Source organism: Rattus norvegicus, chromosome 10, assembly GCF_036323735.1.
Source record: "Rattus norvegicus strain BN/NHsdMcwi chromosome 10, GRCr8, whole genome shotgun sequence".
Taxonomy (NCBI): domain Eukaryota; kingdom Metazoa; phylum Chordata; class Mammalia; order Rodentia; family Muridae; genus Rattus; species Rattus norvegicus.
The window spans coordinates 81255173-81281294 of NC_086028.1; the positions used below are offsets into that span (position 1 = coordinate 81255173).

The 26122-nt window shown below is 52.6% G+C and overlaps 3 protein-coding genes across 13 annotated transcripts; 2 read left to right on the forward strand and 1 right to left on the reverse strand.

Annotated features, from left to right (window-relative positions):
* Positions 1-3637: 3637 nt before the first annotated feature.
* Positions 3638-11173, forward strand: Phospho1 (phosphoethanolamine/phosphocholine phosphatase 1). Of its 2 annotated transcripts, none has more exons than NM_001105833.1 (3): positions 3638-3852; positions 7682-7793; positions 9501-11172. In NM_001105833.1, the coding sequence occupies exon 3, from the start codon at positions 9508-9510 to the stop codon at positions 10375-10377; it is 870 nt and encodes a 289-aa protein (NP_001099303.1). In that variant the 5' UTR covers positions 3638-3852; positions 7682-7793; positions 9501-9507; the 3' UTR covers positions 10378-11172. The 2 variants fall into 2 exon arrangements, with proteins under 2 accessions (NP_001099303.1, XP_006247246.1); XM_006247184.5 differs by having other exon boundaries at positions 3824-3852; positions 9619-11173.
* A 225-nt stretch (positions 11174-11398) lies between these two features.
* On the reverse strand, positions 11399-22389 carry Abi3 (ABI family, member 3). 3 transcript variants are annotated; one of them, NM_001013118.1, is made up of 8 exons: positions 21980-22389; positions 16576-16743; positions 14924-15100; positions 13537-13622; positions 13222-13317; positions 12856-13016; positions 12233-12358; positions 11399-11857 (listed from the first exon to the last, which is right to left on the reverse strand). In NM_001013118.1, exons 1-8 carry the CDS (start codon positions 22103-22105, stop codon positions 11694-11696), a joined length of 1104 nt encoding a protein of 367 aa, NP_001013136.1. In that variant the 5' UTR covers positions 22106-22389; the 3' UTR covers positions 11399-11693. The 3 variants fall into 3 exon arrangements, with proteins under 3 accessions (NP_001013136.1, XP_038941999.1, XP_063125183.1); XM_039086071.2 differs by having other exon boundaries at positions 11401-11857; positions 12856-13013; positions 21980-22111; XM_063269113.1 differs by lacking the exons at positions 13537-13622; positions 16576-16743; positions 21980-22389 and having other exon boundaries at positions 11401-11857.
* Gngt2 (G protein subunit gamma transducin 2) lies at positions 16744-25808 on the forward strand. Of its 8 annotated transcripts, none has more exons than XM_039086881.2 (4): positions 16744-21752; positions 23784-23866; positions 25103-25187; positions 25539-25808. In XM_039086881.2, exons 3-4 carry the CDS (start codon positions 25104-25106, stop codon positions 25662-25664), a joined length of 210 nt encoding a protein of 69 aa, XP_038942809.1. In that variant the 5' UTR covers positions 16744-21752; positions 23784-23866; position 25103; the 3' UTR covers positions 25665-25808. The 8 variants fall into 8 exon arrangements, with proteins under 8 accessions (XP_038942809.1, XP_006247270.1, XP_006247271.1 ...); XM_006247208.5 differs by having other exon boundaries at positions 16750-21752; positions 25098-25187; XM_006247209.2 differs by lacking the exon at positions 16744-21752 and adding an exon at positions 22256-22385 and having other exon boundaries at positions 25098-25187.
* Positions 25809-26122: the final 314 nt, after the last annotated feature.

Genomic DNA, 26122 nt, shown 5'->3' on the forward strand with positions numbered 1-26122 from the left:
AAACATGCCTCTATATCATCTTCCTATCCTCTAGGGCCAGCACCTTTTTCTTGACCATAGTGGACATTTCCTTCTCATTAAGTGCAGCTGGAGAGATGGCTCAGTGGTTAAGAGCACTGGCTGCTCTTCCAGAGGCCCCAGGTTCAATTCCTAGCACCCACATGAAGCTCACAACTGTCTGTAACTTCAATTCCAGAGGACCCAACATTCTTACATAGACATACATACAGGCAAAATACCAATGCACATAGAGTAAAACTAAATAAGTCACTTTAAACCTGCAGTTGAGGTTGGGGGTGGGGGCAGGACTAAGGATGTGGCTCAGCTGAAAGTGGAGCTGTTTAACATGCACAAAGTCACACCCCCAGCACTACATAACCAGATGTGGCAGGGCACACCACTCCTATGGACTAGACAGGATGTTTTCAGTCCTGGTAACAACTTCTAGCACACTGCTTTCCAACTGAAATGCCTCGATGGAACACTTGGCCACATCTCCCGCCTCTCTGTCCTCTCTGGCTTCACCAGGAGTCCAGATCTGCATCTGACCACCTACGACTGGTACATCGTGCCTTCAGGCAAGGTACTTTCTCAATGTCCCTGGGTTTCTGCCTCTGTAAAACCGGAACAACTAAAGCCCCCTGCAGAAGCAGTTGTCCAGATCACATGACCAAGACCCAGCTGTTCCTGGAGAGGTTAGTGGGCTTCCTCCCTCAGGTGGGCCATGTCAACCGAACCATTCCTTCCTTCCTAAGAGCTGGTCGTGACCTTGGATTCCTGGCTTCTTGACTTTACCACTGGAACCTTGGGCAAGTGACTCAGCCTCTCTGTGAGGACCAGTTGGAGAGTCCGACTCCGGCCACCTGAGTCAAGGGTCACCAGAGACTTGAGCAAGCTCTGTCACCTCCGATGACTCTTCACCCCACAAGCTCTCTGCCAAGTCAAGAGACCCAAGTGCTAAAGTGAACGTTTGACCCTGTGCTGAGCACATGTCTCTGTCCTCTGGACTGGGGCTCATTCTTCCCTTCCATTTCTGTCATCTTTAGACACAAGGCTGATCGTCCATCCGTTCACTCTCTGACAGTTAAAAGGGAAAGTAAAGAAAATGGAAAGACAGAACGTTTTACCCCAGGGAGAACAGAGCTGGGGTGGAGAGACGCCTTAGCAGTTGAGAGCGCTTTATGGAGCTCACAGAGTACCAGAGTTCAGTTTCCCGTACCCATAGAGGGCAGCTCACCTCTATTACAGTCACTGCCTGAATCTCCAACTACTGAAGCAACTGCCGCCATGGCTTCCGTGGGTACCTGCAGGCTCGTGCACGCACCCACACCATACACACATAGTTGAGAATAAAATAAACCTCTATATTTAGGCCTGAGAACATGTCAGAGGTAGGGCAGTTGCCTAGCATGCCCAACGCCACCCTCCAACGCTGCTACACTTCTTTCTGAGGTCCTTTGCAGGAGGCAAAAGTGAGCATCCCTATGATGGGGCTAGAAGGAAGAAGAGGGGAGGGAAAACTCATCAGTGGGGGCCAAAGGTCATCTGCTAGAACTCCTCAACCGTATCAGTGAATTTGGAAATGAGGCTGAAATTGCACCAGAGATTTCGGATTTTTTTTTTCCAAGACAGGGACGTAGCTCTGAGTGTCCTGGAATTCATTCTGTAGACCAGACTGACCCTGATCTCAGAGATCTGACTGCCTGCTTCCCAAGTGCTGAGATTGAAGGTGTGTGCCACCAGACCCAGGAGAACCTAAGGCCTATAGCTATCCAGATTATATCCTGGGTCCGAGTCACAGTGTCAAATAAAACAGACATGAATTGGGTGGTGGTGGCTCACATCTTTAATCCCAGCACTCCAGAGGCAGAGGCAGACTGATTTCTGAGTTCAAAGCCAGCCTCATCTACAGTGAGTTCTAGGACAGCCAGAGCTACCTGGCCTTCTGGAAAACAACAAAGTCAAGCATGGTCTCTGCCCCCAATTTACTTAAAAGAGAGCAAAAGTGACAAGGAAGAAGCACAGTAGGAGGCCATAGGTAAGCAACTGGGTTGGAACCCCAGCACTCCCATCCCTCTTGGATAGCCCTGTGCAAGCTCATTAGCTCTTCCTGATTCAATTTCCTCAGAGCCTTGCTGGCATCGTTTTGGAAGGAGAGTAAGGGTCAGCGCATGGATCCAGACATTCAAATCTGTTTAGTCACTTACCCACTGCCCTACAAGTACACCCAGGACTGGTCTAAGGGCATAGTGACACATGCCTTTAATCCCAGCGCTCAGAAGGTGGAGACTCAGGAATTGACGGTCATTCTGAACTACACAGTAAGGCCCATACTAGCCTGGGCCACATGAAACCGTCTCAAAGGGTCGGAGGAGGGGGGCATTGCAGGGCTGAGGACAGATGCAACACAGACGCTGAAGACTGTGTGAGCCTGTCTTAGGGGAGGGTGTGGAGACCAAACTGCTTCTGCAAGGGGAAGGATTGCAGGGTTTGGCGTGGCGACTCAGGCCTTTAATCCATCAGACGGAACAAGGAGGCAGGAGATTTAGGAGCTCAGGGCCAGACCTAGAATAGGTAGGAACAAACTATAAGAGGCCCACCCTCCCATCCCCGACTCAAGATTAAAAGCCAAGCTGAGCACCACTAGGTAGAAGCAGCCCAGGTACCTGGCAGTTGCTCTCCGACTTCAGCGAGGTAAGAGGTGAAGGGGCGCTGTCATAGAGAGGGAGCTGGGGCAATGGAGAAGTCGCCCTCAAAGGTTTGGGTGGGTGGTCCATCAGGTTGGCAATTTTTCTGCCTATCCGCCTTTTGCTGGTGAAAGCACGGAGCACTGGTATCAAAGCTAGAGGACTTTGGGAGAGTTGAAGTTAGACCCAGGCCTGGGTGCATCTCCTCACAGATTCTGTTCTGTGACTGAAGTGAGATGTTCTTGTGTTTGAACTCTTGGACAAGTCTTTTCTCCTGGGTTCGTCGCACCGGCTCAGAAAGTCCAGGTTTCACCCCTTCTCTCTTAATCATAACCTAGTGTCCTAAGGGTTGGGAAGCAAGGGGAAGCTCTCCAGAGGGGAATAGCGGCGGATGGGGGTCCAGGAGCGCACTCCCAGCACTTGGGAGAGAGCGGGATTTTTTTTATTTGCACCACTGTATTCCCGAGTTTGGGCGGATTGGGAGAGTTCTTCCACCGGCAAGCCCGAGTACCCGGTAATCTAGGGACAGGGTTCCGAGGACTCGGCAGGATGCCGTGACTCCTCCCGGAAGGGCAGAGGGCACCGGGCTTGGCGCACGTGGAGGGAGTGCTGCTCGGCGGGCCGGTCACCCGGCTGTCCGGTGGCGCTCCAGAGCCAGGACTGCGGGGCGGTGGAGTGGCAGCCTGAAGATTCCTCGCGCCGAGCCCAGCGGGAGGCGGGCAGTGTGACACTGACTCACGCACGTGCCCACGCGCACGCAGAGGGTGCCCCGCACCCACGCTCCTCGGACGGGACGCGCCACGCTCCACCCGTCCCGCCCGCCCAGTCTCCCCGCCACTCGCGCGGCCTCCGGGACAGCCCGGAGGCGTGGCTCGCTGGCAGCCCGCCCCTTTGATGTGCGCCGGCGCCGCCGTGATTGGCTGGGCGCTTGTGACGTGCGGGGACTGCGGTGGGCCCGGGTGCTGCGGCTGCCGCAGCGCCCGCCGCGGCTCGGGCTCTGGCTCCCCGGCATTTAAAGGGGACGCGGCGGCGGCCCCGGGGATGGGGGGCAGGTGGAAGGGACGGAGCAGAAGCACATCATCCACGGTCCCTCGGGGCTGGAGGGACGCGTGAGCCGGAGCTCAGAAATCCGGGGGTGGATAAGACCGCGTCCCCCCCAATTCCCGTAAGCACCCCTTGCTCCATCCTGTCCCCAAATCCCTTAACTAGCCCCCTTCCCACTACTTCCACTCCAAACTCAGCTGGGACAGACAGCGCGACCGCCGCTGCCCCGCATGAGTCCTGGGCTCCGGGAGGACCGCGATCTCAATGTTGGGGTGGGGGCCGTGTGGAGTTTGAGGGTGTTTCATGCGCTTGATGGTGGGGTAATCCCCTGGGGCAGAGAACCGAACCCTCTTCCCCCCTTTTTCCCAGGTTCATGGTGCCCAGTGTCCCTTCATCTCTGGGGACTGTCATAGCTCCCCGCCACCCACAAGTCCTTCCTTCTCCCCGAGCTGCGCACCCCCCGCCCGCATTAGAGCGAAGCGCCCGCCAGCTGGGGGTGTGCCAGAGTGCCTGCTTTCCAGTCACCTCTAAAAATATCTCTCCTGCTACCCCATCGGCAGCTGCCATCTCCCTGCCCCTACCCAGGAAGAATCACCTCTGCTTGTCCACTCCAGGCAGGAACCCCCAGAGGTGATGCCTAGTCCCAGATTCCTCTCTAGCACCAGCGCACAGACCATTACTCCCTAGGACCGGGAAAATTACAGAGCCTCCGGAGCAACGGAGAGTTCAGCTAGTTTAAAAGGCAGTAGAGACCCCTGAGTTTTAATCCTATTTCTGGTGCTGTGTGATGCCCAGGATGCAAGCTGGACCACTCTGCCATCAACACCCCTTCCCCATTAAGGGTTAATGAACAAGTAAGGAGTTTGTAAAGTTGGGACTGTTAGGGGCAGGAATCCTAGCTTAATTGTCAGATCTAATTTCTAGTGATGGACATACTTATTCTTGGGGCAAGGAAGGCTTGACATTTTTGAAGTCCTCACCCCCATTCTCAGCCTGTATGTTTCTTGTGAAAAACTCCCCAAACTTTCCTATGGGCTCTACCCTCTCCCCATTAGGAGAATTTCAAGCTTAGAGCTTCACACACACACACACACACACACACACACACACACACACACACACACACACACACGAACTCCTACCCCACCTTCCCACAGATTTTTTTTTTCTTTTTTTCGGAGCTGGGGATCGAACCCAGGGCCTTGCGCTTGCTAGGCAAGCGCTCTACCGCTGAGCTAAATCCCCAACCCCACCTTCCCACAGATTTAACCTAAAAGTATTTGTATCAAAGGAGAGAGGGAGCAGGCAGAGGCTGTGATATAAAAAATTAGGGCCACAAACATTATCTTAGGTGGAACTAGAGAAGGACTTCCCTCGGCCCCAGAAAATTTGCCTGCTCTAGCATGTTGGAGAGTCCCATTCTCCACAAGGGACTCTGGTGGTCACACAGAATTTTTTTTTGTTGTTTTGTTTTTCTAGACAGGGTTGCTCTGTGTAGCCCTGGCTGTCCTGAAACTCACTCTGTAGACCAGGCTGGTCTCAAACTCAGTTCTACCTGCCTCTGCCGGGATTAAAGGCAGCGTCCTGCACTGCACAGGACTTTATCATTCATCACCTGCCGGAAGTGAGTGACGTTTGGGATGGTTTTTATGGTGGTTGTTTTGAAGCCGGAGGAATTTTCATGTAGTTCAGGCTGGCCTCAAACTCAGATTCTCCTGCTCCCCACTCCCTACATCACCAGGCCAGACAGTTGCCACTGGCCTTTTCCAACACTATAAAGCCAGAAAATAACCAGGGATGAGTCGGGCAAGGACCAGGTGTCTGTGAGGCTGCCTCAGTTTCTGGGAAGAAACCCAGGGTGCCTGGCTTTCTGCAGAGAAAAACAGACAAGATCACCAGAGTGGTGGCTCTGGACTTTAATCCCAGCATTTAGGAGGCAAAGGCAGGAGGATCTCAGTTCAAAGCCAGCCTGGTCTACAGAGAGAGTTGCAGGCCAGCCAAGGTTAGGTAGGGAGACCCTGTCTCACAACAATGGAAAAGATTTCCATAAACACTGGTATTAGTTAAGAACATAATTGTGTCTATCTACTTCTATGAGCCATGAGAAGCTGTCAGCATTGGGACTGATACAATTCTTTCAAAGGAACACAGGCAAGTAGTTGACCCGACACCCCACCCACCCTGCCCCAAGAGATGAAAATTGATCTTGTCAAGAGTATATATTATGTGCCTGGAATCTCTGAACTCAGGAGGCTGTCCAGGTTGGGCCACCCTGCCTCAAAATTAAAAACAAAATACTGGGTTAAGGGTATGCTGTATTGTACCTCTAAAGCTCTGGGGTCAGGCATGACTGGAAGGAAGGAAGGGAGGGAGGCGGGAAGCAGAGGAAGAGAAGAGAAAGTTGGTCTGTGTGGTTGCTGGTGACCCATCTGTATCTTTGTGTCTGTCACTCGCTTCCCTCCTGGCCTGACACTTAATCCCTCTTCGAGATTGCTTTTATAATGGGTGTGGCACCCTCTGACCTTTCACCTTTAACTCTCAACTTGGGACAAAGGTTATATCAGAAGGGATTCCAACAGTGACAGTTCCCCCCAATATCCCTTGCTTGCAGTTCCCTTGCCTACCATCCCTGCCCCCTTTTCTCTCACAAGCTTGACAATGTTGGGCTTCCCAGAGCACTGCTAATTTTTTTTTTTTGTTTCTTTTTTTCGGAGCTGGGGACCGAAGCCAGGGCCTTGCGCTTCCTAGGTAAACGCTCTACCACTGAGCTAAATCCCCAACCCCGTAATTTTTGCTAGTGAGTTTTAACCTCTTTCCAATTACTAGCAATAAGTTCTTTGGGAGTGGGGGACACCAAAAGCTACTTCCTATTCCTACTGATAAGCTTTGCTGTGAGGAAGGGAGGGTGATCTGGATACCTCTCTATAAAGAGGGTTCCAGAGCCTGTGTCCTCTTGGTCCTACCCTAGTCTACTCTGGAGGCATTGGCTTTGCTGCCTTGGGATGGTCAGGGAGTGTCACCTTGAGAGTAAAGAGTTTACGGTGCCACCCATTGCTACCACTAGAGGGCAGCAGCCAGCTAGATTTTTTTTTTTTTTTTTTTTTTTTTTTGGCTATCTCTGCTCTGGTATCTTTCCAATTCTAAGAGGTTGGCCTCTGGTCTCATAGCCTGGGGGTGGAGGGCTGAGGGAGTAGGGAGGCACTCAAAGCTGTAGGTGGTATCTGTGTAGATGCACTAATGAAGGCCCTAACCAAAAGATCATGACCCATGACCCGATCACCTAAACTCCTGCAGAGAGTTCTACCTGCCCCGTTGGTGAGAATAGATTGGTGCCAGAGTCTCCTATATCCTGAAGGGCCCAGGGCTCTCAGTCTCTAGAGGGTAGGGAAGTGTTTATGAACCAGCTGCCACCCTGCTTAAACAATACAGCCTGAAGGAAGTGAGTTAATCTCTCTGTTCTGTCTTCATGGGTGTGACGAACCATGAATGAGATCAGGAATAAAGGTGATTGGTAAACTGTGTTGCGCCCTACTACTCGTGTGTGGGCAGAAGGCCTTGCCAGACCAGCCTCTGAGAGCTGAAAAATCTCAGACACTTTGAGTGTGTGGCCTTTAGGTGAGTCCCTTACTTAATCTGTCTTCGTCTACGATAGCGCCCTCTGTAAACCCTCGGGTAGGCCAGAGCACTGGCCAAAATGCTGTTAACAAGGAACATGGACTCAGTGTACACGTGAGAACCAGGGAGGGGCTCATGGGCTTGATGGAAGAGATCCACAGTCCGGCAGGATGAATATGGACAGGAAGGCCAGTGAGCAGGCTGTCCTTGAACTCACTCCATAGACCAGGCTGGCCTCAAACTCACAGAGATCCACCTGCCTCTGCCTCTCAAGTGCTGGGACTAAAGTGCTCCAAATAAACAGGTATGGACTTTTGTGTTTTCCCCCTTCCCAGGAGCTCTGGATGACAACTGGAGACCAACCAAGTTTCTAAAGGTGGAACTCAGGATAATACACTGACAATGAGTGGGTGCTTTCCGGTTGTTGGATTGCGATGCCTGTCTAGGGTAAGTGGTGCCCTTCAGGATGAGGCCTCAAGCCCCTACTTTTCCACCCTGGTGTAGGAGAAGATTTGCCCTCTCCACTGGAGCTTTATGAATCCCCTGAAAATTTCTCTGCTGTAGATAGATCCTAGTGTGGCATATAATAACAAGGCAAGTCAGAGATTCCTCAGGCTGGTGCCAAATCCCCAGGGTGACTCCTGCAGGGAGAACGTGGAGAAGACAGTCCTCTGGGGGAGACAGGTAGCCAGGCTCCAATACAAACTCTGAAGTGAGCTTGAACTTTTGTTTTACAAAGTTGTGCCAGGCCATCAGCGCCCCAGAGATAATAAGGGTAGGGGTGAGGTCTTGGGGATGTCGCTCGGTTGTTCTGTTAATGCCAGCACTGGGAAGGTGGACCGGGAGGTTCAGGAGTTCATCTTCATCCACACAGCAAGTTTGAGGTCAGCCTGAGCTATAGAGGACCCATTCTTTAAAAAGCAAGAAGCAGGTGTGTGGCGGAGAAACCAGGTTCTGTGTTGGATATTTCCTGCATGGGCTAGGTAGTGCATGCTGGGAGACAGAAAGGCAAGGTGTGTGATGCGTGTTCTAGGATTTACAGGATCTGTCTCTCTGCCCCTCTCCTATAGCTGCTGGCAAACAAAGGTGGCAGGGACACGCAGATGGGGGACCCCACTGTGTCCGTGTGCTCGCTTTTCTTTTGTGTCCCAGTCCTCCCATTGTATCCCCATCTCCCAAGCTGTTCCTCCTTTGCCAACTTCCCAAAAGATGACTCTGACCCAAAGTCTCACTACCTACAGCACCCCCACTGCGATCCAGCAGCCTACTCTACCCTCCCTGCCTGACTTCACCTCAGACATCCCCTCCCCTCACACCCTCTCACATAGCTGCCCACCCCTGCCTCCCTCTGCCCTTTTAGCCACTGCCGCTCTCTTCCCTCCCCCCCACCTGTCTCCCAGGTATGCCGTGGCCTGGTGAGAGGGGCTCCCACCACCTCCTTAAGCCCCATTGCTTCTCCTGCTGCCTGCTTGCTTCGGACTCTGGCAGAAACCCCACCTGCTGGCACGTGCTTCCCAGGGAATTGGCAAGTGATTAGCATAGGCAGAAGCACAGGGCCCCTCCCACAGCTCCAAAAGAGCCTCCCTGGGTCTTGTGTGGTCTGCATATCTGTAATTTCAAGGGCTAAAATCTAGTTCTCTGGCCAGGCAGGGGCACTTGGCTTCTAGGCCTGGCACTTCTTGATATCCAGGTCCAGGAAAGACCTGACACTCATCGACCACCTGCCTTGGTGATGCTAATGACTTCCGCTGGAGCCTGTCTCCTCCATTAATCCTTGATCCCACAAAGATCACAGGGAAAAGGAAACTGCTCCCAGCCCTGGGCACATGAATCTTCTGTCCACTCTGCTGTGTCAGAGCAAAGGATGTGGGTTTGCCTACTATTGTCTAAACACCAGCAGAAGTCTCCAACCAGTGGAGGAGTCTCAAGGAGTGACCCTTGATAAGTCATCCCTTCTCCCAAGTTGACCGTTGCTAAGCCCCCAGAGATCCTATGAGAGCAGCAGAAACTGAAGCCAAGGAAGCCTTTGGCTTCAAGACTAGCACGGCCCCTTTGCGTCGACCCCAGTACGATTGAGAGACAGGCAAGGGATGGCGGGATGTGGGTAACACATTGGTTCCATCTCCAGCTTAACCAGCCTTGGGTCCTCCTCAGGTCTTGGATGTGCCAGCGACCCTGGCTGTGGCCCGCTAATCAGCCTCTCCCTGGCCGGCTCCCGCCGCGCCGCCTCTCGCTTGCCCCCTCCTCCTGCTCCTCTTCCCCCTGCTCCCAGGACGGCAGGATGGCCGCGCCGGGCGCGCCTCGCTTCCTCCTGACCTTCGACTTCGATGAGACCATTGTGGATGAGAACAGCGACGACTCGATCGTGCGTGCTGCGCCAGGCCAGCAACTGCCCGAGAGCCTGCGTGCCACCTATCGGGAGGGCTACTACAATGAGTACATGCAACGCGTCTTCAAGTACCTGGGTGAGCAGGGAGTACGGCCCCGGGACCTGCGCGCTGTCTACGAGACCATCCCCCTGTCGCCAGGCATGGGCGATTTGTTGCAGTTCATAGCCAAACAGGGCTCCTGCTTCGAGGTTATTCTCATTTCGGATGCCAACACCTTCGGTGTGGAGAGTGCCCTGCGTGCCGCTGGCCACCACAGTTTATTCCGCCGCATCCTCAGCAACCCGTCGGGGCCCGATGCGCGGGGACTGCTGACGCTGCGGCCCTTCCACACGCACAGCTGCTCGCGCTGCCCCGCCAACATGTGCAAGCACAAGGTGCTCAGCGAATACCTGCGTGAGCGGGCCCGCGACGGCGTGCACTTCGAGCGCCTCTTCTATGTGGGTGATGGTGCAAATGACTTCTGCCCCATGGGGCTGCTAGCGGGCGGGGATGTAGCCTTCCCACGCCGCGGCTACCCCATGCACCGCCTCATCCAAGAGGCACAGAAGGCTGAGCCCAGTTCCTTCCGCGCCCACGTGGTGCCCTGGGAAACGGCCGCCGACGTGCGCCAACATCTGCAACAGGTGCTGAAGATGTGCTGAAGACCATCGCCTGCAAGGGGTGCCCGGGACAACCAGCGGAGGAGGGGCGGGACTGGGAATTGGTTAGGACCACCTAGTTTTACTACCCTCCCTCTTTCCTTTCCGCTTTGCTGTGCTCCTCTGGTCGGTTCTGAAATTCGGTCCGCTTGTGGCTGGGAGCTGGGGCTTCAGAGCCGTCCCTGTCTCTGCAGTTAACACAGCTCAGCTGCCTTCCCTCCAGGGAGGTGAGCACCCCTTGGAAGGCAGGCAGTGTCCCTCGAACTGAGAGGAACGGGCTCCTAGAAGTTGGGAGAAAAAACATCTCCCACTTACTTTAGCTGCTGCATAACCTCCTCTGCCCAGCCTTTCAAACGGACTCAGGATCCCCCAATCCGCATGCCAGCACCAGATTTCCTCGCGGCAGACCTATGATGCTCTCAGAAGACAACTCTAGGTCTCTCGGTCTTGCTTCAGCCAACGCAACCCTATACTGCCGCTGCGCTGGCTGCGCCTTGTTTCCTTCCCACCCCCCCACCTCACCCCCGCCAGACACACACACCCCCCCCCAAGGAAGAAAAAGCCAGAAGGAACAACCGCCTCTTGCTGGTGGAACGAGGTAAAGCCAACCAATGACCTCGGAGAGTGTGATGACAAATCCTCGCACTCCGGCAAGAGACCAGGGACTTCACCAAAGTCGTCCCCGCCTCATCCCCCTCCACCCCTATGGAACAGAAAGCCATGTTTTTAAGCAGAGCCAGGGAAACCCAAGCCCCTCCCCTCTCTGGAGTTTCAGACCAATAAAGGAGGTGAAGGGGGACACAGGGACTCATTCTCTCTCGAGCCAAGGTGCGGGGGGAGGGGGGAGAGGTGCCTCTGCTCTCAGGGAGCCCCATTTAAGTAGTGGGGACATGAGGCACCCAGAGAATGGCTGCTTGTGATTGTCAGAGGCCTAGATGGAGAGTCTTGGGGCGGTTTGCAGGGCTCAAGCCTGTTCCTTTTCCATCACTCCCTGTCAGGCCCTCTAGCCCTTTGGGGCAACTACCAGGAGGTCAACAGTTTTATTCAATGCTGGCGATCGGTGCATGAGCTAGGGGGTCCTCTGGGCAAGGTGCTTAAACTTAACTTCTTGGTTTGTTTTGTTTTGTTCTTGCCATCTGGAGCAATCGTCCTCAGTACCACCACTCTCTAGCCCATCCCATACCCCTTCCTACTGCTGTGTGGGACTGAACACAGTTCACAGCCCAAGAGGTAGACAGGTCCTTAGTCCAGCTTTGAGTGGAAGGTGGCTTCTTGGGGCTCAAGAGGCCCACCAAAGAGGCAGGGACAGATCTGGGCTGTCAGCAGCTGGGCTCCACATAGTTCCCTGGGAAGAATCCAGTGCCCTCTGAGCTGACACCCTCACACCAGCCATCTGAGTAGCGTCGAGTGACACAGATGACGGTTCCTTCAGAAAAGGAGAGCTCATTGTCCTTCTGCCGGGTGTATGGGTACAGCGTCACCACTGCGGGGGCAGGGAAAGAACCTTGTGAGGTGTCCCCTCTGTCACACACACCCACCCACAATGAAACAGGAACTATAATACTAGGCTCCAGGGAGAATGTGGGGAGGAGGCTGCATGGGGACTTTCAGAACGGTCACACCTCTCCCAGGTACTACTCAGTACCAGGCCTCCCCGCTCTTTCCTACCCGGCTTCAGAACTCAGATCATCAGAAAAGGAGGGGATGGAGAACAAAATAGGGTCACTGAGGCAGGGAAGCGGATGCCTCTGGGATGGGGAGTGAAGGTCAAAGTATCGTTAACCAGAAACCTGCCGTTAACCAGAAACCCGCTGCCGTTGGATTCTGGTGCCTTTCAGTCCTGAGAGTACAAAGGTACCTTTCTCCAAGTAGGCAGCAGGGACCCAGCTGGGCTCATCCGGTCCAAAACCTGGTGGAGGCGGAGGCAGCAGCCCCAGTTCATCCCCCTGTAGAGCCGGAGGAGGAGGCAGGGGCAACTCTGTTTCTGGGAAGAAGATGAAACATGTAAAGGTGCCCTGGGTCACCCTGCAGTGTCCTTAATATTCCTGTCATCACTCACAATGTGCTAGCCCACTGCTGGTGGACAGTCAGTCCCTAGGCTTAAGCTATAAAGGTCCTATTGGGTTTTTAAAGAATTATTTTTTCAATATATATATATATTCAATATATATATTGGAAAAAATATATATGCTTATATATATATATATAATGAAAGCTGCTTTCAGACCTACCAGAAGAGGGCATCAGATCCCACTACAGATGATTGTGAGCCACCACATGGTTGCTGGGACTTGAACTCAGAACCTCTGGAAGAGCAGTCAGTGCCCTTAACACTGAGTCAGCCCCCAAAGGGGCCTGTTAAATGAGAAGCTTTGAACATAGTGCAAAATAGTCTTGGTTCACTGCTTCCCAGGGGTTCCTGAAGGGCACAGAGCTGGATGAGAGACTCAAGAGGAGTTATTAAGAAGATGGGACACTTACCCGGAGGGGGCTGGGACTCCTCCATCGGAGGGGGCAGCAAGAAGATCTCAGCAGGCAATGGTGGAGGAGGTGGAGTTACAGGCGCTATAGGTGGAGGAGGCGGGGTTGCAGGTGCTACCTGTCCCTTGGACTGGGGGATCCCACTGGCACCTTCTGCACTGCTAAAAGACCAGACCATATACTGATGAGGAATGCCTTCTAGCCCAGCAGCCCGGAGGGTCCCCACCCTTCCTAGCAAAATCTAGCCTAAAATTATTTTCCCCAGCCAGTGGTCCTTAGTTTTCTCAACCAGAAGTCTGGGTGGAGATCTCCTCTCAAGATCCACCTACTGTCTACCCACCCACAAGGCTAGACTCAAGCGCTCACCCTGCGGAGGCCAAGGAAGACACAGAGGAGGCAGCGGAGAGCTTGCCGTCTGGCACCGCTGGGAGCTGCACCGGCTCAGGGATCCGGGGTGGTCTCCTGCGGGGGTGGAGTAGGGTGGCATGAGGAGGGAGGGGTCTCTGCTTTACAGGGTTTAGGATTGAGGAAGGGCGACTCGCGGAGGGAGAAAGAAGCTGGGCGCGAGGCGCCGGAGCATCAAGGCGCCAGGTGCTGGGGGAGGGAGAGGGGGAGTGGGGGAAGCAGTTGAGAACCACGAGTGGCTGGGCAGGGCTGGTTGGCATGGCCTTGAGGCCTCACCCCAGCGTGGCAGAGGCAGGTGTAGCGGGCGCCTTTATGCTCTTGCGAGACAGGGTCCCGGTCCGTGACAGCTGTGTGCTCAAGTCCTGAAGGGAGAAGGATCGGGTTGACATCTGGGACAAGGGGAACCATTCTCACCCTAATCCCTGGGAGGAAATGGGGGAGGGGAGGGCGAGAACTGGGAGGGCTAGCCAGACTCAGCAAGTTCCTACTTCCACTTCTCAGCGCTCCTCCCGCCCTACCCCTACCCCTACCTCCACCCCTACCCCTTAAGCCTGCAGCAGGTCCCTCAGAGCCATCCCACAGAAATAAACCCACAGTACAGACGCGTCTGAGAGCCACTTCCTCTGCATAGCCACAGTGAGTGAGTTGGCCTTTTGCACCCCCACACCTTCTCAAATTCCCAGGGGGCTGGGTGACTTGGTGGCCCTTAGTTCTTATTAGGTTTGTGCTCTGGCACGAGCTGAGGAGCGGACAGAGACAGGACACAGGAAACTCATCATTTTCTATAAACCTCCCACATTCACGGCATAGGCATGGCAGAACCCAAGACACTTAGGAGTGACAGGGTGCAACTCCTGAGGCAAGAGACACCTCGGTAGCTTTGGGACTTCCCGCAGCATGAGCACCTGAGGCTCATGCTCTCTGTCACCCTGCCCCACTAGAGATAAGACTGGGACAGCGGAATAAAGGGTAAGTTAGAGGCTGGGCATAAAGCTCAGGGGTGGAGCTTCTGCTGAGTTTGTAGAAGGTATGGGTTTCATCCACTGCCCCAGCAAAAGAAAAACAAAAGATAAGACAGCTAGACAGGAAAAAAGGAACGTATAGGGACCTGGGGACTGAAGGAAAGAGCTATTTTCTCTTCTGGGGTCTGACATGACATCAAGGGGTTAAGACCCAGGAAAGCTTCTAATCTAATCTGACATGAACCAGTGGGGACAAAAACGTGATAAGCCCCTCCACCAACTCTCCTTTCTGTTGCTACCTCCTGTCCCTACCACCAGCATCCTGGAGTGACTTTTTAGAGCAATGACCTCAAACCCCCAGACAGAGGAAGTTGCTGTTCTCATGTGGTTGAGGAGTGGTTCTCATGCACGCCCTGATTCCCTTCCCCCTCTTCCCCTTCACACACACACACACACACACACACACACCACACACACCACGACCCATTCGGGGGGTTGGGGCAGGAACAGCTCATGATCTTCCAGGAGCAATGTCGGAGTGCAGGGTAGTTAAGAACTTTGAGAGAGCATGGAGTTTAGGCCATGCGTCCTGGAGTGTGAGAGAGGAAAGGGGGCTGTGAGGTAGTACAAAAGCTCGGGAAGAGGGAGGGAGCTACATGGCAGACAGGGTGGGCAGCGGGGAAGAGCAGAGTTCTCCTTACCTTGACTCCATGGCCAACATCATCCAAGCAGGCAAAGTTGAGGGGTTTTCTGCAGTAGGGAGTGAGGGGAGGCAGGCTCTCAGGAGGGATGACCTTCTGGCTAGGGGGCAGCCGCACGACAGTGGCCAACGTGCCAATCTCCCTTCTGGCTACTTTCTCCAGGTGCATGTTCACCATCTACACGACAAAATTGGGAGGGGGAAGGGGACCATGAGAAACAGCCTGTACCTCACCATTTCCTTTAAGAGAAGGAGACTGCTCCAGAGGCAGAGGCAGGTAGGTAAATCTCTGGGAGTTTGAGTCCAACCTGTTCTACATGATGGGTTCTAGACTAGCCAGTGAGACCCTGTCTCAAAAGAGGGGAGGAAGAAAGCATGGGGACTGTGGGGGGACAGGGAATCCCAAGAATTCCTAAAGAATCCCAAGGCCATACAGTAACTGGAGAAAGAGTAGCAGGGAAGGATGAAGCCACTTTGGAGCAACTTCCTGAGAGACGAGAATAAGGGTTATTATTAGCCATGCAGGAACCAGAAGAGAAGGGAGAAAAAAAAAAAACCCTAGGGTTGCTGGGAAGGGCTTGAAGGACAGCCCAGGCTTTGGTGCAGAAGGGCGTACTGTGGAGGTGACAGAGAAAGGTAACTAAATCAGCTCTCCCCTTTAGTGGACTAGTGTGTGAATTAACTTCCTCTTGGAATGTTCCCTCCGGCCTTGAGGGGTGGGACCTTGGGCCTCTTCAGGAAGAAGAGGAAAACACACCCCACACACTGACACCCTCCCCCTTGGGAACATAACGGTCAGGCCAAAAGTCTAACTCTCATATGCCTTGTGGGGTCAAGGATCCAGGAAGGAAGGCTGAAAGTATTTATGAACCAAGGGTAGGTATTTATGAGCCAAGGGGTAGGGACTCTGTACATTGTTAGCAGGGACTCCTGTGGGGCCAAAGATGGGCTGGTCTACTTGCCTAGCCTGAGTGGAGGGCATTTACTAATCATTGAATATATTCCAATGAAGACAGGATGGCCTGTGGTCTCTCCTGTTCTCTGCAGGTATTATGAACAGCAAACAATTAGACATTCAGAATCACATTCAGAGAGAGGAGAGAGATGGGGGGGGAGGGAGAGAGAGAGAGAGAGAGAGAGAGAGAGAGAGAGAGAGAGAGGAAGAGAGGGAGAGAGAAAGAAAGGGAGAGAGAGAGAGGGAGAGAGAGAGGAAGAGAGGGAGAGAGGGAGAGAGAGGGAAGGAAAGGGAGAGGGAGAGAGAGAGGGAGAGGGAGAGAGAGGGAAAGAGAGGGAGAGAGAGAGGGAGAGAGAAAGAGAGAGGGAAGGAGGAGGAGAGAGGGAGAGGGAGGAAGAGAGAGGGAGTGAGAGAGGGAGGGAGAGAGAAGGAGAGAGAGAGGGAGAGAGAAAGAGAGAGGGAAGGAGAGGGAGAGAGAGAGGGAGAGTCTACTTTCAGAGAACCTTGTATCTAATGGGGTAGCAAGAACCCCACTAAGACATAGCCATAATAGACATCTCCAAAGTTCAGAACGTGACAACCTTCTGTAGTCAAATTGACCAGGCAGACACGGAGAAAATCAAGGGACCTTTGTCACAGAGGCTATCTGAGTTAGAGGAAGAGCAGGATGGAAAGGGGACGCCTTCCCACGTCCTTACCTGGCCCAGTGTGCTCATCTTGGCTTCCACCTGCCGCAGGGCAGCACCCTGTAGATCCAGCATTCGAAGCGTGTGCCCCGCCAGGTTACCCACTTGATAGGCTACACTGGCCAGGGCCTGGGTGGTGAAAGCCATCGTCTCTTCCAGCGCCTTCCGCTTGTCTGTGGCCTGAAATACACACAGCCTTGGCCCGAGGCCAGCACATACCACTGCTTCCTTAGCAGAGTAGGACGGAGCCAGAAGAGAATCTAAGGAAGGCGGAGCTGAACTCGGAGAAAGCCGAGGTCCTTGGATGCCAGAGGTAGCTTCCGGAAGGATGATGTTGTAGTGAGAAGGACATGGGAGGACGGTGCAAGGAACGTTGGGAAAGCAAATCACAGCCTGAGAGAACTGGAGGTGGGGGTCGGGGCAGGAATCCTGTCCTCCAGTAGTGGAGCTGAGGACAGAGTTGAGAGGACCCTACTGCCTTCCTCAGCAAATGTCTCCTGGCAGGCTGGCTGGTGAGGGGAAGGTGAAGCTGGCTGGAGGAGACATCCCCCACTTAAAAACCAACCAGCCAATAGCAGGGTTTTACTTATAAACCAAAGTCCCCAAACCAAAGGGAGGCCAGAAGTGACAGCCCCTGTTGACCTTACTTCCTTAGCCCCAACCCTCAGGAAGGTGTGTGGGAACCGAGAGAGGGGCACTGTGTCCTCTCATTCCCTCTGACAGATTCCTAACATGCTTCTCTTCTTCTCTTTCTTCCTCTGTTTCTTTTCCTTCTTTCTTTCTTTCTTTTTTCTTTTTCCATTTTTGGAACAGGGTCTCGTGTATTATAGGCCTCAAACTCTTGTATAACCAAGGCTGGCCTTGAACTCCTGATCCTCCTGCCTCCAGCTCCTAAGTACTAGGATTGCAGGTGTGTGCCAGTGCAGCTGGTTCTATCATCATCATCATCATTGATGTTGTTGTTGTTGTTATTGTTATTATTATTACTATTATGTTTTTTGAGACAGGGTTTCTCTGCGTAGCCTTGGCTGTCCTGGAACTCACTCTGTAGACCAGGCTGGCCTTGAACTCAGAGATCCACCTGCCTCTGCCTCCTGAATGCTGGGATCAAAGGCATGAGACATCCTCATCTGCCCGTGAACCGTTGGCTTTAAAATACCATCCTTCCCCTTACACACATCCCTCCCTTCTCTCCAGCCACACTGGCTACTGATGTTCTAATCCCTGGCAAGCGGGATTGTTCCTACCTCTGGGCCTTCGCACCTACGGTTCTTAGAGCTCTTTTAACCTGAGGTTCCAGCTTCTCCATTTCTCTCTGCGCCCTAAGCTTTTACCCAGCTCTCCTTTATGACATACCATACTTGCCCTGTTCTTTTTTTATTTCTTGTCACCCCTTCCCCCATCCAAAGACAAATACCATGAAGACAGAAAGCCAATCCATCCTGTTCTGCATCCTATGCTGACATAGTCCCTGACACACAGAAGATAGTCAATCAATGTGCATTGGTAGGATGATTGACAGGTCAAAGGGGAACCAAACGTTAGCTGGATAGCTTCCTACTGCTTGCCAGACACTGACCAGTGCCACACTGCCAGTCACTGGGAAAGGGGTGGCCAGTGAGTGGCTAAAGACAAAAATGGACTCTCTCTCTTTTTTTTTTTTTTTTTTTTTTTTCGGTCCCAGACCAGACCTTCAGGGCTGGGTAAACTTGCTTCACCAAGCAGCTTCCCCCTTCCCCATCAACCATGGGCTTGCTGCACTGAAGCCTGTCCTTTTGGGCGGTGGTGGGAGGCAGAGGGGAACCCAAGGCAATTTGGAGCGGCAGTGATCTGACGGACAAGGCTGCACACCCATGGCTTGGAACTTTGTGTACTCCATAGGACCTATCACTGGTGCTATCAGAGCTGTGTCCTCTGTGAGATTTCTCTGTATTCCTCTCACACGATCAGAACTAGAACCTTCTGGAAAACCAGCACCGCGGTCCTTCCCTTCCCCACTTTTCTGTTCTGACAGCAGGAGAGCGATGTTCATTTGTGTGCTGATTTACATGTCATCTGCAAATGCGATACATTTCTCATCCCATCAGCTATGCCACCCAGAGCACTGGCTAGGCAAGAGGCTAGAGAGGACTGCAGGCTGCGCTCTAGGTCTTTGTTCTATAGGTGAGAAAGCAGCCCCCTGTGCCTGTTACCCAGCCCTACCCAGCCTGGCACATGGACTTTGCAACCCAAACAAGAAACGTGTCTGTTTGGGCCCAGCTCTGGGTTCTTCTAGCCCAGATGTCTCTAACCTCTAGCTTTAATCTTGGTCCAAAGTCAGGTCTGGAGGAACAAGAGACTGGGATCCTTCACCTAAGCTGTCATGCAAATGAGTCTGTTTTTACACTCAGTCAACCCTGACTGAGAACCCTGCACAGACCCATTTGTCACCTGCATGGGTTTCTGACACTCAGTTGGAGAAAGATGGGACAGAGGCCTTCTTAAAGACATCACCCAAAAATTTTCCTCTGTGATAACATTTGAAATGTAGATAAATATCTCTAAAAAACAGGGGTTGGGGATTTAGCTCAGTGGTAGAGCACTTGCCTAGCAAGCACAAGGCCCTGGGTTCGGTCCCCAGCTCCGAAAAAAAGAAAAGAAAAGAAAAGAAAAAACAAAACAAAACAAAAAAAAACAGCTGCTACGTTTATTCTGCCCTTCTTAAAGGATGATGGGCCCTGGGTAACCGGTTCTACACATTGTTCCGATTCATACTTGCAACCAGCTTGGAGAAGGTATAGAGTTTAAAAGGAACCTCATCCCACCCCCAAATTGTGGCACAGTCCTGTCATTCATTTGAGTCTTCTGGAGGGGCGGAGGGGGGGGAGGTCGTAGTGAGGCAGACAGGCCCTAAATTCAAGACCAGTCTGAGCTACAGAGAGGCAATATTGGAAGGAAGGAAAAAAGAAAAACAGAAACAAAGAAAAGAAGAAAGAAAGACCATGCAATGGGAGACTCGCCACACCTTCCTACGTTAAGTGGCAGACCTGGTGACTCAGCTTTGTGGCTTCAGGTCCCGTGTGCACACCAATTGTACACATGGGATTGCACCCACTAGCAGCACTGTGAGGGATGGGACGACATCATGGAACACAAAAGGCTGTCTCCTTCCCCGCCAGGGGAGCCTGCCTACGTGCTAGCAGGCAGGATAGGTATATAAGCCACATGGCAGATCATCTATCTACAGACTGTCACTCGGTGTCTCTGTCTGTCTCTGTGTCTGTCTGTCTGTCTCTATTTGTCTCTGTGTATATGTCGGTCTCTCTGTGTCTGTCTGTCTCTATTTGTCTCTGTGTGTATGTCGGTCTCTCTGTCTGTCTGTCTGTCTGTCTGTCTCTCTCTCTCTCTCTCACACACACACACACACACACACTCACACACACCAGAATGACACTCAAGGTAGCACTGTGGCTTGAAGGGTTAAGAACTGGGCCCAAGAGTCAGAATCCTGGTCGTTCTTTTATTTGGGATTTCCATTTGCTGTTTTTGATCTATTAGAGGGAGTGTCCTGCTATGCAATCCTGACTAACGTGGACTCTCTATGTAGACTAGAACATAGGTAGAACGTTCTAAGATCCTCCTGCCGTAGTCTCCCAAGAACTGGCATCAGGAGTATGGGCCACCACAGCCAGCCAGCATTCCAAGTTGGAATCCTGTCTCGGTGACTACCTTGGAGGCCTCTGGAGACGGAGTCTAACCCTTTCCAAACCTCAGCTTTCTCACTGGGAAGTGTGCACAGCGCTCACCTGGAAGGACTGAGGAAGGCTGTGGGAGGGTACGTTGAGAACTTGGCCATCATTGCCTCTTCGCTCTGCCATTTCCCATAGGCCTTTGGTTCTTTTTTCTCCCCAGCCCCCTCATAACAGGAGGAGGCCCCTGGTGTTATCTCACCGTCTGGCTAGGTGTAAGAGGTTGCAGACTTGGCCTGTCACTCTTAATGTTGGCCATTGTTTTTAAAGATTTATATATGTATATGAGTACACCGTAGCTGTCTTCAGACACACCAGAAGAGAGCATTGGATCCCATTACAGATGGCTATGAACCACCATGTGCTTGCTGGGAATTGAACTCAGGTCCTCTGGAAGAACAGTCAGTGCTTTTAACCGCTGAGCCATCTCTCCAGTCCAGCCTGTCGCTCTTAATGGAGCAGAGGAAACCGAGGACAAGGAGTGCAGATAAGCTTTCCCAAGCCAGCCATACACCGTGTCAGACATGTGGACAGATGGAGAGAAAGGGGCTCAGGTGAGAAGGCAGGGCAGCCATGCTTGGCTCTGTGATGCAGAGCTGGGTGACTCCGGAGAAGCCACCTCTACACACACACACACACACACACACACACACACACACACACACACACACACGCTTTACGCTACCGTTTTCACATTCATAAAACAAGAATTATAGTCTTTGTCTCACATGGTGGCTGTGAGGATTGACAAAGGAGTAGGCGGATAGTCATGAAGTCCTCTCTGCCTCTCTTCTCTCCCCAGGAATCAATGTTATGTGAACAAGACTGACTACTCCAGGGTGAAGTGAGGCTTAGCTCAGCAGAAGAGCTCTTCCCAGACAGCCCTGGGCTCCCCTCCCAATACCTTAAGAAACTGTAACAAGGGGCTGGGGATTTAGCTCAGTGGTAGAGCGCTTAATTAGGACGCGCAAGGCCCTGGGTTCGGTCCCCAGCTCCGAAAAAAAAGAACCAAAAAAAAAAAAAAAAAAAGAAAAAGAAAGAAAGAAACTGTAACAAAACATCTGTCCCAAACAATGGCCAGGAGAGGTGGTAGAAGCCTGTAATCCCAGCACTAAGGGAAGGCTGACACAAGAGGACGGTAGATCTGAGGCCAGCCTGGGCTACAGAGAACTCAAGGTCAGCCTGGGCTACAGTGAACTCAAGGCCAGCCTAGGCCATACAATGATACCACATCTCAAAAACCATCTGAAGCTGCTCTACAGTGCCTCATTTCCCAGCAGCCAGACTGTAAGCCCCCTGCCTCTGCAGTACACCGGTTCTCTCATCAGGATCTGCTCTGACTCTCCTCTGTTCTCTTTCAAAACGTCAAGGAACAAACCCCCTTCCCGTGTGTGGGAAGTTTTTGACTGCCATAGACCAACTTGAAGACAGTACCAGCACCTGTGAGAAGGATGATCTGTGGTAAGGTGGGAGAATCGATTACAGATACAGTGATATTCACGTATCCTCTACCTCTGAGGCTGTGTCCCGGGAACAAGGGTTGTGGCGCTTTGGAAGCACTGAGATGGCGCTGATGCCTAAAGATTGCTCAGCCAAGGTGGGAACAGATACCTGTCAGATGACCCTGCCAGAGGGACTGTGCTGCGGTCCCCTCGAGGTATATCCTGGCACGAGCCCTCTCCACTTACCTGCAAGTAGTTATCCTCACAGTAGTTGGCCACCCGTAGCAGGGCGCTGTGGTTGCCCCGCAGAGCCTCCCGGCCCGTGGGGATATCGAACTCCTGCAACTGCTGCAGCTGCTGCAGCTCCGCCATGGCTCGGCCTCGGTGGGGTTCCCTGGGGAGCCTGCTGGGTTTTGAGCCTCACCCTGCCCCTGATTGGCCGCTCTGCCTTCCCTCCCTCTGCTTTTGGTTTCCTCTGAGTGAGAGACCCAAACCTGCCTGCAAAGGGGTAGGCATGCTCATTCCGGGACAAGAGGAAGTCAGGCCCTGGGCCCTGGGCCTGGGCCTCTCTGTCCCCTGCTCAGGAGAAGGGGGAAGCCAGGGGCCTGTTGGGGCCTCAGCCTCCCAATCTCACCAGGCAAAGGAAGCCAAGGTCGGGGCATCTGTGATTGCTCCCTGGTCCTGGAGAGGAAGCTAGTTGATGGGGGGATGGGGTAGTAGAGACAGGAGGAAGGGGCTGGCCTGCCACGGGAGTGGATTTTCCACTCATGGAAGAGGGGAGGAAAGAGCAGAGGGTGGGGGCTTCCTTGGGATGAGTCACCACGGGATTGGGAAGAGGAGGGTGGATAGGATATGGAGATAAGTCATACTGGGGGCGGGGCCAGGCTGGCAGCACAACTACAATGGTAAACAGCCCTCGCAGCAGCAAGAAGAATCAGGGTTAGACACCAGGAAGACACAGCTAGAATTCCTGAACAACTGTGGGCAAGCTTGTGAAGGGCCGAGTAGGAAGTCCTGTGACCAGTACTTTGTGCCTAATGAAGGTAGGAGAAGATGATATGGACCAAATAACTAGTATGAGCACTCAGACCAGCAACAGGAAGGCCTTTGATGTGAGATAACACCATTCCACATGGATGTATGGGCAGCACTGGCGGACAGAGCGCTGAGCAGGGCTCATGCATTAACCGAAAGTTGGAAGGGCGATGGTTCTGTCCTAAACTTGAGTTCAGGGAGCTCCCAGATGTGAGTGGGATTTGATCCTGCATCTGGGATGGCTTTGCAGAGCCCCTCCCCCTCCCCGTCTGCCATCCCTCCTGGCAGAAGAGGAACCTCACTTAACCACACTGGTTCCTTAACATTTCCTCAAGAATGTCCCTCGCTATTGGACAAATGTCTGTCAGAGCAGGAGCTCAGCTCTGCTAAATGTCATAGTGGTGTCAGGTGGTCCTGGGAGAGGCAAAGGGAAGAAGCAGACTGTAGGCGAGCATTGGGGATTGAAGAGAGGGGAGTTCCACACTCCGGGGAGGGCACGGAGGCCAAGAAGCAAAGGTTACACAGCATTAGGACGGACACAGCCACTGGGTACTAACTGTTGAGTGTTGGAACTGAGGGTGTGTCTTTATGGAGTGAATGAAGATCGAGACCCTTGTACCGTGAAATTGTGGAATCCGATAATGGAACCATTTTGGGGGGGGAGTTGGGGGAAGAACCTTTGGGGGGGCTTAGCGGAGGGGGGAGCTGTGAGCTAGTTGGCATGGGAGGAACAGGCTTTGTAATGGAGAAAGACAGGCAAGCGGTACAATAGGCTAGAGGGAAGCTGTGGGGCCAGGGAAAAGGGGCGTGGTCATGAAAGGAGAGAGGCTGATGTGTGCTCCCGGGCCCACAATGGAGGTGGCCTGTTTTTGACTTTGCGGGGAGAATGTTAGTGTCTGCTGTGGAGGAGTGAAGGGCTGGGAGGCTCAGCTGGGATCAGGACTTACGACCCTGAGCTCATGATCAGCTTAGGCAACAGAGATTTGGCTTTGCCAACCATCTGCTTTGTCTGAAGATTTTCAGCCGATGAAGCTCTAGGAAGTTCAAACACCATTGTGTCCTGCTCCCGGACTGGTGACTTGGAGAGAGCTCTAACAGGTAAGGGGGCTCTGGGGCACCGGGCTGGGATCTAGTCTTAGCACTACTAAGTTTAAGTGCCGGGCTGGCTCTCCTCTCTTTACCTGGAGTTTTGATGTTAATAATGTAATTGTTAGGGGCTGGAGAGATGGCTCAGCTGTTAAAGGCTAAGCTCACAACCAAAAATAATGTAATTGTTAGAAATAAGAAGAGGAAGAAGAAGAAATGTACCCTGGCCATTATGTACGAATGATTCCCGTATGTTATTGTCTTTTTTTATATCATATGTATGAATGTTTGACTTGCACAGATAAACTGTACCACATGTGTTTCCTGGTTCTCACAGAGGTCAGGAGAGGGCATTGAATCCTCTGGAACTGGGGGTTATAGGTAGTTGTGAGCCATGAGGAGGATGCTGGGACTCGAATCCTCGTCCTCTGCAAGGGCAATGAGTGTTCTACAAGTCATCTCTCCAGCAACCTCAAGCATTACGTTTTTAGTTCTCATAATAATAATGGGATTAGGGATGTAGACGAATTGACAGAATGCTTGCCCAATATCCTCAGTGTCCATTTCCAGGAGCACATGAACTAGGTATTGTGGTACATCCCTGTAACTCCAGAACTTAGGAGGAGGCAGAAGGGTCAGGAGTTCAAAGTCATCCTCAGCTACATACAGAGTCTGAGGCCAGTCTGGGCTATATGAGAAGTCTCAAAAACCACAAACAATGCTACTGTTGTTGCACTCGTTTGCTGATGGGGAAACTGAGGCCCGAAGAAGCTGTGTGACTTGTCTAAAGCCACACAGGAGGAAGCAGCAGGGTTGGGGGTCACTGTTGGACTCTGGCTCCCTCCAAAGCACCTAGTCTTAACACTGGGCATACTGTCCGCTGCAGGACGTAGACACAAGACACTCTCCTGAATCATCGCATAGAGCAGTCATTCTTTGTACCAAATTTTCCAGGTTTAAACTCTGTTTCCCCTTCCTTTTCTATTTCCTCTGTAAAGAGGTTCTTATTTAAGGGCAAATATTGTCCCACTCCCATCTCACTGGTCCCTTCTAGTCCTTCTAAACCATTGCTCATGATAGAGCAAGGGGTGGAGGGTACGGTTGGGTGGAGGGACAGACACATTTGCAGGAATGTTAACCAAAGAGGGACCTTGATTGGGGGGCTAAGGCCAGGAAAAGTGTAGAATTGGAGGGGAAGTGCTCATGGCTGTGGGATCCTGTCAGAACCCAAGTCTCCCTCTAGGGCAGGATGGCCCAGGATCTCAGTGAGAAGGAGCTGCTGAGGATGGAGGTGGAGCAGTTGAAGAAGGAAGTAAAGAACCCACGTGATCCGGTAAGCCTGCCGTCACTCTTCTCGGCCTCTGTATCTCTTCCGATTCAAAACTGAGAGGAGACACTAGGCACAGAATGTATCTCAGGGCTGGGCTGGGCTGGGCTGGGCTATAGAAGATAGTTGGTGTCCACCTCATGTTCCTGGGCACTGAGAACTGTCTCCAGGCTGGGCTGGCATGATCCCATGAGATGTTTGAGGGTTAGTTCAAGGGTCTCAGCCTCTTGCCTGCCTCTTTCTCTACCTCCTTCCTCTTTAACCCCATTCCTACCCTGCCCATCTTCCTCCCATTGCCAAATCATGGATTCTGAAAAAAACAAACAAGAGCTGTGACCACGTTTTGTCGTCTTACAGATTTCCAAGACAGGAAAGGAAATCAAGGATTATGTAGAGGCCCAATCAGGGACCGACCCTCTTCTGAAAGGCATCCCAGAAGACAAGAATCCCTTCAAGGAGAAAGGCACTTGTGTGATAAGCTGATGGCCTACCCTCAAGACCCTCACCCTTTCTCTGTCCCTCCTCAGTCTCACCAGTGTACTGGGATACCTAGGGATACCAAGTGTATTAGGGATCAATGTTTACTTCCTCTTAGACAAAAGTAAAGATGCTGAGAGAAAAACAACAGCCATGGAGTGGATTCTCAATCCTGTTCTCCAACATCTTCTTCTACTGCCTGCCGTTGCCTGTGATGCAGCCATGGGAGGACACAGGAAGGGAGTGTTAACCAGAGAGGGAGGGACTCTGCTGGGGGAATGTGGCAGGGAAGAATGAATGTAGAATTGAAGGCACAGAGAGAGTCGGGCAGCTGAGCAGGTGGCACATGTCCTCCAGAAGTGCCTGTGATGCTCCAAAGCCCTGGAGGACAGTCCTAGGGAATATTCACTCCTCCTAGAATAGCCCCACACCCTTCTTTTCTTCTCCCACTGGGATGTGTGTGT